At 36.5% G+C, this 10,400-nt stretch overlaps 1 protein-coding gene across 4 annotated transcripts in view; it reads right to left on the reverse strand.

Annotated features, from left to right (window-relative positions):
- COMMD10 (COMM domain containing 10) overlaps window positions 1-10,400 on the reverse strand; it is a 100,329-nt gene that overhangs the window by 87,909 nt on the left and 2,020 nt on the right. For all 4 annotated transcript variants that reach the window (XR_014880279.1, XR_014880280.1, XM_085212597.1 and 1 more), the window contains exon 4: window positions 7,490-7,645. Coding sequence is in view for 2 of the 4 variants with exons in the window: in XM_085212597.1 (XP_085068723.1) it covers window positions 7,490-7,645 (156 nt within the window). In the remaining 2 variants the exon portion in view is untranslated. The remainder of the gene's footprint in view (window positions 1-7,489; window positions 7,646-10,400) is intronic.

The following is a 10,400-nucleotide window of genomic DNA, read 5'->3' on the forward strand; positions in this document are numbered from 1 at the left end:
TTCACGTGCACCTCTCATTATTTCCCCACTCCCCCCTACAGACAAGGTGATTAATTTGAGGACAGGCTAAAGCAGTGCAATTGGCTTTGTTTCCATGAGTTTCTGATGGTTTGTTTGACTTGTTTTGGGATGAGGGAAGTGGTGCTTTTTGTTTTGCTTTGCTTTAAACCACATCACAGAATGCCATAAAAACTTATTATCGACTCATTCCTTACAGCTATCACAGAAAATACCAATCTTCTATGGGACACAAGCTACTGTAAAAAAAAAAATAGGAGGCTGAAGTAATACAGAAATTCATGCTCCACTGGTAGATAGCTCCACCTGTTTGATTTTCAAATACCATAATCCTTATTTTGAGAAGTCTGTCTGTTCCAAATGATGTAATATTTGACATCTTAGGTGTTACTGAATAGGAGATTATGCCTTTTGTATCCTGAAGAAGAATGTGCTCTTGCTTGTTTTTATACAGCTTTTTCCATTCAAAGTCAAATTAACACACAAGTAATATTAGTATTTTTCAGAGTTATACTCTACTCATCTATTTCTACCAAATGTAGTATATCCATAATAACATTACATGAGTTTATGCACAGAAACTTCACTACATCAATGCTGGAACACTCTATTAATTTAAAGTCTATTGTAATAAAGTCTGAAGTAAATACAGATAATTTAAGATTGCAAACCCTAAGCTTCAAGTGTTATATTGTTAGGAATAAGTAACCAATACTATAGGAAAGCAGGTGATTTATAGCTCAGAAATAAGCAATCTAAAGAGGAAAATCCATCCTCCAAGTTCAGAGAGGCAGTAAAAGTACACATCAGAAGTATCCAAATGGAAAAAAACAGCTGATTGACTCTTCTGTCTAGCAGAAGTATAGATAGCAAAAACTTCTGGAGGTAAAATGAAGTCAGGCAGATTTTAAACAGTTATAAGGCCCATATTTATTAGCCACAAAAGATACACCAGAAATTACCTGTCATTTCATGCCCTGAAATCAGAACCAGACCATTTTTTTCAAGAATTTTTACATACTAAAGGAAAAAAAATTATAGTCTGCATCACACAAGATGCTAAATGAGATCAGCACAGCATTTCATTCAAACTTAAAATGGCTATTTTGTGTACAGATATAGAACAATTGTTTCAGATGTTTTTAAGTGTTCTCAAACTGTTATCCCTTATCATTTGCACTTACTTGGTAGAGAAGAGGGCAAGAAAGATAGGAAAAAATCTCATTAAAAAAAATCCTCAAGTAGCAGCAGCTAAAAAACTGTACATTATTAAAGGACCTAGTAACAATAACACTGAGCAGAAGATTAAAGAAACTCAGCCGTGCTGTAGCAGGCTTTCAGAATAAATCTCAGAAGGTATAAAACTGAGCCTTCATTTCATCTTCCATCGTTTGATTTCTCTTTACCACTATCCGTGATGGCACTGTATCATGCAAGTTGCCTCACAATTCATTGTGACAATACCCATAGGGACTACACTGCCTTGTGACCTCTGCTTGTCACTGTAAGAAGGATTAGAGGAGCAAAAACTAACCAGAACCTGATAAATGCCTTATTTCTGCTTAAATCATATTCCTGTTTATTTTGCTTTTCTACCAATGTCAGAATGAAATTTTTTTCCCCAAAATATACACAGCCCCAATTCCCTTCCTTGTCATAAGCGCCTAGGATGCATGTCATTCAGAGTGCTATTTCTACAGACTAGCCAGCATCTACAGAGGGAATTCAGTACATTCACGCTACAAATAAACACCTTAAGAAGACCTTTTTAGAGAAAATTCCTTTTGGAAGGCCTCAAGCAGACATTAACATACGGAACTGACAGCTCTGTGAAGTTATAGGGATGTTATCACACCAGTTGCATTCCCACACATCATTATATTAAGTAAGGCTATCTCAATGCCTTAAAAAACTTCCCCTCACTTGACAACACAGGACTCTTTTGTTATGTATATCTTAGAGATACTGCAAACAGTTTTCCAAAACAAGAAGCCTATGAGGAATATAGCTCAACCTGCCTGTTCTAACAGATAGACTTGCATAGCAGCAAAAACAAAAAAACGTGTACAGAACATAGTAAGGATGGGTTTTTTATTTTGGTTGGCTTTGTTTTTGGAGGGATAACAGTAGAGAAAAGTAAAGAAATCAATGAAAAACTGTCATGAGAATTCAGAATGAACTTTACCAAAAAGCTTGCTCTTCCTTGGAGAAAGGAATAAATACATTTTAATCCAAACGATGTGTCCTAATGTCTGAACTGACACATTACTTTAAAAACTGGATCAGACTTATTGCTTTCCTATCATTCTAAAGGTCAAAGTAAGAATACCTTTAAACAAAGCCCTGATACAAATACCATCATTCCAACTGATAAGGAATGTATCACCCAGCAAAAATAATACAGTAAAGGGACTACCGTACTAGGAAAGACTCAAAGAACTAATTAATGCAACAGTAGACCATACATAATTAATAATACTGGGCAGCTGAAGACTGACTATAAATAGATTAGTTAAAGAAAATGAAAGGATGAAGTAAAAGAATAAATAATATTAGGTGATAAAGCTTTAACTCCACAGTTTTTATTCATTTCTCAGGACAATAGGCTCCTATCAACCAAGCAGACTGCACCAAGAAAAAAAATATTTAAAGACCTCAGCCCAAAAAAGAACATTTTTTCCCAACATTTAAGAGCAGTTTTCAATACGTCACAGAGGAGATTAATATTCCTCACCTGGGAAATATTTATTCTGTTTTAATAATAAACTCAATTTGGCCTGTTATCTTAATGAAGCTATCAGCCAATGCATTACCACCTACACATGCTGCATGAGTACAGAATCAGAACGCTATCGCACCTTTCTAGTAAGAAAGGAATCTGGTTTAAGAGAAACAAAATGCACACAAATGCAAGGAAACTCTCTGTAAGACCTCATTTCCCCTAAACAGGTAGTGAACCTACCTGCATCCCTCCTTGCAGATTTTCAAAGGCTACCTGGGCACAGTCCTGGGCAATCCTTTCCAGGCAGCCATGCCTGAGCATGGGGAATGGACCAGATGATCTCCAGAGATCCCTTCAAATCTCAGCTGCCTTGCAATCACATTGCTAACTGTTATGACAAAAGAACCACCACTTCATTTTCACATGTAAAATATTCCTTTTGTGAGACAAGTGAGCAAACCAGGAACTTGCAGGGCCATGTAAACAAGTACAATCAAAGTATGCATATGGGGGTACATTTATGGGATCAACTCCTAAAAATAATGTTTTAACCGTAAACACATTGCAGAGTATGAATAATTAGGTTCCTCAAGGAGAATTATATCTAATATAATTTCTAAAATCAATTTTCAAATTCAAGTTATAAATTTCATCTAAAACCTATCTAATACCGGGTGTTTTTCAGTATATCAACTTCTTTTAAAAAGTCAAATGGTAATTATGACAATTTAGAGAAAGTTAGCTACTAGAACAATAGATCTTAATACAACGTTTTCCCCTATTTCTTAAAGATAACACAGCAAATACGTGCTAATTCACCATTACTTACAGAATATAGATTGAAATAAATGTGGGGATCATGCAGCCGTCTACTACACTTGTAATCTTATGAATTCCATGTAGCGAGATCATGAGTTCTTCCACTTTCTCATGTAATTTTTAAATATTCTCCTATACATGCCTTATTAGTAGCAAAAATAACTGAGATCTAATTCTCTGCCTAAGGAAAAGCTTTCATTAACTTCAGAGTTTTTCACTAAACTGAAGTCCAAACGATTGGAATTTTAAAAGGTTTTATAAAACAAACTGAGGAAATATATTCAAGCTGTTGAAATCTCAAACTTTACTTTAAAGTCCTACATTCACACTCAAGCTGCAACTCGTCATCTAGAATAACAAAAAAATAAAATGATTTTCAACTTTTCTTTGAAGCACTTGTAGAAGCAGATGCCCACATTTAAACATGCTTTCATTCTAAAAGAACAAACATATTAAAAAAAAGAAGTGACAATTTTGCAGTTGCTTTTGTGCAAATATAATTACAAATGACAGTTTAAAACTTTGTATAAATTGCAATGTGCTACCAAAATGTAATTCCACTATATGAGATGGTAGAGAAACACAGCGTTTTTATCCCAATAAGGTCACTGAATGTGAAAAAGGTACAAAGTTCTAACACAGCTAGAATTACAAACAGATGATTATCAAAGGTTTTTGTACTACTTCCTACTTTCTTATAAGTAGAAAGCTCAACAGCAAAAAAAAAAATTAAAAAAATCACTGAACAGTATGTCCGAAAATTTTGTTATTAGCTTGGCAGAGCTTCTTCAGAATTGCCTCCCAGTCTGCCCACGCACGTTGTGTTCTGAAAAGTTCACCTTATTATCTTCCAATTCAAATTGCTCACCTCTCTCAACAGAAAGTCATGCTTGTCACACTGCACCTCAGACAATTTAAACTCTGGGACTTACATGCTTGACATTTACAAGTATTATTTCAAAAAAAAAAAAAAAACAAGTCAAAAATATGTGCAGGTAATTTTTTTTTTGCATACTTATATTATAAGCTATTTACTTGCTGTGTTTCCTGAATGAACAGAAATTTGCACATCCACAGTTTCTGAATCTACATGTGCCTAAAATTACCCAGTTTTCCATGTGATCAAGTTCAAATACTTTGGAAAAAAATCAGCTGTAACCTAATTACAAATATCTTTAGTCTCTGCAACTGACAGATTTTGTCTTGTTAAAGTGTGCCTTTACATCTAAAAGACCAGAAGCTGCCTGTACTATGCTCTTATTTTGTCAGAGTATCACATATTCCTTAACAAATTTATTTTCTATGTACGTTGCACTAACCATTTGGGGTTAGAGAAAGGATTAAAAAAAACAAAGCCTAGTAAGATTAAAAAAAAAGATAAAAACAAAGAGCAATTAAGTCAATGTTCAACAGTTCTGTTGAATCATTTGATCATGTCTGTACTGATAGGTTCTATTTACACTCCCCTGAAGGCTTATCAGAAATAAACAAAGGATTTTATACCTGCTCATAGACATATACATTTATGCCTAAAGACAGTGGATCAGACTTCAACAGCACGTGCCCTAGTTTTAACTGGCAACAGACACATTTGAAGCATGAAAGCTTTCATTAATTACCCAGATTAGAAAATCTAAAGCGGCAGATGCTCTGAAACACACTGATTACAGAGAAATAAGACAAGCCAGGTCACTACCAGTGCTCATGAGCACACTTTTACCTTTACAGGAGGTCCACTCAGTGCAGGCACGCCCAACCCACAGCCTGCATGTGGCCTGGCACAACTCACAATGCGGCTCACACCCGACCTCATGCCACTGTAGTGACAACTCTCCATCAAAAGGCCTGGCCCAGCCCCAGGCACGCACCCATCACTCAGTACAAACTGTCTGGGCTGAAACCAGGACACAAGGAGGGCCCAATTGCAGCATTGATTCTTTCTCTTGCACCCACCACATGCACTCAGCCACATCAAAACCCGTGTGTATTACTCATGGCATGAGCATGTGCTGCTTGTTGGCTGTGTATTTAAAAAAAATAAATGTTAAAAATCAAACAGACTCCACTATAAAAGCTACTTAAGAGGTAGTAAATCTAATTGGGAAAAAAAAAAAATCATGTCATGAACACTAGTTTATTAAGCAGTGTTTGGAAAGCATGGCAGATGTAATTTGTCCTGATAAAAAAAAAAATGAATTTTTCTAAAATCAGTTTGCCTCGCCAGACTGGAACCAGGCAAATACAATGCAAGAAATTTGAAAAGTAAGGCTTTGACAATAAATGAAAATACTGATGCTACAAATGCAGCTCAACCTGCCATTTTCGTTACAGGTATTGTCAGTTAGTACAATGTCACTGAAGAAATGGCTTCTAAAGTGCCACTTAAAGACAACTAAATATCCTGATGCGTATGAAAGTAAAAGATAAATTAAAACGATTTTCTTTAATCTTCATCAACATATCAGGTACAGCTACTGATGACACCCTGGTGATAGTCCGTAGAAAAAAGATGGACCTGTAAGATTAGTAGAAAGTTATGCAGCTGCCACTGATAACTCACATTTGATAAAATATCACAGCATCACACATCCAGGAAAATTTTGTGCCAAAGCTTTAAAAATAGATAATGTCATGCAAATCATCATTAAAGCCATGAATAAAGTCCAAGAGATTGAATCATCATCAGCTCCAGGAGATCCTTAAAAAGTATGGATGCTGATTACGAAGACATCATTTGCTTTTCTGAAGGAAGGGGGCTAAAGTTAGACTGAAATGCCAAAAAGACTTTATGATTCGTGAAGCAAAATCAAATCCTTTATGGAATCAAAGGGAAAAATTGTGCCAGAACATGAAGATTAAAAGTGGCTCACAGATTTAGCGTTTTTGGTGGATTTGACCTCTCCTTCAAATGAGTTAAATGTGTCCTCAAGGTGAAAAATCACCTTATCTGTGCTACATTTCAAAAAGTAACTGCATTCAAAATGAAACAAATTATGGCAAAGTCAAGTTATAGTTTCATGCATTTTGATGTGTTGGCATAAAGTACGCAGCCTTGCTTTTAGTTTTGATACAGGAATTTGAGAAAAGCTTTCAAGATTTACCAAAAAAAAAAAATCATGAATTTTTTGGTATATTTCCAACTCCACTTTCAGACAACATAACTACGTTACCTGCAAATTTTCAAATGGAATGCACAGAGTTGCAATCAAACATTGATCTCAAATTAAAATTTGAACATATATTTTTACTACACTTTCATAAGATCTGTCTTAGCTGAGAAAAATATTCCTTACTCAACAGTCATACCTTGCTCATGTCATCACTTTTTTTTTTTTGTCAGTACACACATTTGTGAACAAGTATTCTCAATGATGCAGCACAGGAAGAGAAATATTTCATCAAAAATCTCAGTCAACCTCCTTGAGAACTCACTAGGATCGGCAACCACTTCCACTGAACTGATGCACAAGTTTCACAAATCCTAATATCCCACAAGTTTTACGGTTGTCTTGCTCTCTGCTTTTTGCATTTTAATTCAAGTATATTAAAAATAAGTTTTGATAGTTATATACACTTATCCACATATTTCACTTGTGCCCCAAGACAATTCCTATTCATCCCACGTGGCCTAGGCAAGCCAAGAAGTTCAACACCCATGACCTACTGTAAAGCATGTTCAAATAGTGTAAAGCATATCACAAATGACACTTAGGGCACATTACATTGCATAGTTTAAACAGTTATAGCAGCTAAACTAACACATAAACACCTCTTTGAGGCAACACAACTTCATTACACTGATAACGTGTACCCACTAACTAGTAAGTACCCTTTTTTTTTTTAGTACCTTGTGCTGTCATAGATTTTTTTATGTTAGACACCTTGCTTTAAAACTATTTATCTTCAATCTCTTAAAAAAATAAGAATTACCTTCTGAGGGGTCAAAATCCTCTGTCTGAACTTTTCAATTGTCTCTTGACCTGCAGCTGCCCATGCACTAGCAAATGCCTCAGCTTTGTCTTGGTCCAGGTGAATGCTCTGCAGCTGTTGTTGCAGTGAAGTAGGCTTCAAATTGTGATAAACAGCCTGTTTAAAGGAAAAATAACTGCAATCATTGAGGTACTGTTCTACAAGTTGTGCCAAACCAATTCTACAATACTACAGATGGCCTGCACACGCACACAAGATTTTTTACTAGCAGCTGTACAACAGGACTGCAAGCACTGTGTTCATCCTAATCATTTCACAGAGGAAATGGAAGAGTGTAACTTTCCCATTTACAACTCAAAATGCAATAATACAAATGATTCAAGACAGACAAACTATGAAAAGTTACATATCCAAACCAAACTCAACACCATATTAGGTCTCGAGAAATAAGTCCTGGGGTGACGTGGCACTCCAGAAGGAACTGAGTCAGATAATAGGACTCATTTCAAAAATTCCCCTGTAAAGTCTTGGGCCAAAGATCACAGCACTGAGTGGATTTATCCTATCCTTTATCATGTACCAGCTTCTAGTAAATGGTACAACGGGTTGTTAAAAACCATGTTGAAAGCAATGGGTGGCAGAACATTTAAGCACTGGGAGAAGCATTTGGCAGAAGCCACCTGGTTGGTCAACCCTAGAAGATCAATCGAGATGGTCCTGCCTAATCCAGCTCCCTATATACTGTAGAGGGAGATAAGGTCCCTATGGTACATGTAAAAAGCATGTTGGGAAAAGCAGTTTGGGTCCTTCCAGCTTCTGGAAAGGGCAAACTTCTCCATGGAACTGTTTCTGCTCAGGGACCTGGGTCCACTTGGTAGGTGATGGAGAAAAATGGGGACATTCAATGTTGACCATAAGAGAATTTGATGCTGGGGAGTGCAGTCAGTAATTCCATGTGTGCACATGTGTTCAGTGCATGTTAGTTATTGTTTGTATACATCCTAAGCATGACACGGTGATGTGGAATAAGGGATGGAATATCATGGCTGTATGATTTCTGTTTCTGATGTTTCACATCATAACATCATGTAATGCACTGGGAGTTTATGAGTTAATGTTCCAGTTCTGTGGATTGTCAATAGCTCCAGGGTACCTTTCAGAGAAGAGAACTACATCTCACAGAATCGTAGGGCTAGAAGGGGCCTCCAGAGATCATCTAGTCCAACCCCCAGCAGACTTTCACTGTTCCATTTCTGTTTTCCATTCAGAGGGAAAGATAAAACTGTTCCAGAGTCATGAGACTGTGCCCTTCTTTATGCTTATCACTGCAGTGTGTGCTCCCTAACCATCTTGCCTACAGCATTAGAGAAAGACCTTTTGTTTTGGACACACGCTCTCATTTTATTTGACTTCTTAACCTCAATTTCAACCATAACATATTGTGTTATTTTGCATTACACTATCAGATTTAGTAAATTAGCTTTCTCCCTTAGCTAACTGCCACTGGTTTTTTAGGCCCATCTCACTACCTTTCACCTTCTCACCCTTCCCCATCCCTCAGAAGATGAGTCCCCCAACCCATTAAGTCATGGAACCAGGCCAAACTAGGCCTCATATAGTTAGTATACCTCCCTATGCTTCCACTGCCCAAGCATTTTAAAGTCAATTGTTTTCCTTTTTTCATGATCACTTCTCCCACTTCATTCTGTCAAATTATTAGCAAAGCTAAATTATCATAGTAATATTCTGAAGGGATAGTAAACTTTGCCAGGAAAGGTGAGTTTGCTACTATGGCCATAGCATCGATTTCTGTGATAAACACTATCATATGGTGTCCTCCACTCAAAAAAAAAAAAAAAAACAACACACAACAAAAACACAACAACAGGACTCCATCATTCTTCCATACCTCAAAAACAAAAAACTACACCACATACAGCAAAGACCACGCAGCAATCTTATTTTTATAACATGCCTGTAGATCAAAAGTCTATTAGTAGAAACACAGAAGAGCCTTTATACAATATGTATTCCATATGGAAACCTTCTTTGGACTAATTAATATGTTTTGGGTTTGTTTGTGGTGTTTTTTTTGTTTTTTTTTTTTGTTTGTTTGTTTGTTTTTTTAGAAAGTAAGTCCTAAGACATGCTTTTCTAATTTTTCTACTGTTCTCCAGTATCTGTCATACAAACTAAGCAGTCAAGTGAATTAAAACAGAGAGGTTGTTTCCAAGTGAGATGAAAACATTGTGGATCTGGCCACAATTTTTAACTGTTCAGTGGATAGGAGGTGCAGGCAGGACTATTCTTTTTGATACTGTGGAATATTGTAAGTTAATTAACATTAAATTGACAGGTGCAAGAAAGACTCTCAAGTCACCAGCACAGCGCGCCTGATTAACTTCCCATGCACAAAAAACTCTCCACACTTGCACAGAAATGCACCAGCAACACTGAAACTGTCAGAGTTGCTGAGCTACCTTGTATCCCACCTCAGTGGTGTGTCTGAGTGGCAACTCACAGCAGAAGCAGAAAACATCCTCCTCGTACAAGACACTCAGGAGTACAACATGCAGTCACCCACTCATTCAGATACAAGAGCAGGCGTGCCTGTTCACCTGCAAGTAAGAGGAGAAGCTATACCTCACAATTAGCAACACTTCCTCACAGTCACGCAGAGCTCATTTCCTTTGCATGTATTTATCTCAGCTGGAAAATCATCCCATAAATGCAATGAGTTCCATACAAACTAGTAAAGTGGAAAATCATGCCCCCCAAAGTATATGTAATATACTACAGACACATTCCCACAAAATATTTTTTATCTTGACATCTGTATTTTTAAATCTTTAAATCTACAGTCTGATAAAAGAAAAGCATTTATCAATTCATAATGATAAAAACAACGTAC

Source organism: Meleagris gallopavo, chromosome Z, assembly GCF_905368555.1.
Source record: "Meleagris gallopavo chromosome Z, MGAL_WU_HG_1.1, whole genome shotgun sequence".
Classification (NCBI taxonomy): Eukaryota; Metazoa; Chordata; class Aves; order Galliformes; family Phasianidae; genus Meleagris; species Meleagris gallopavo.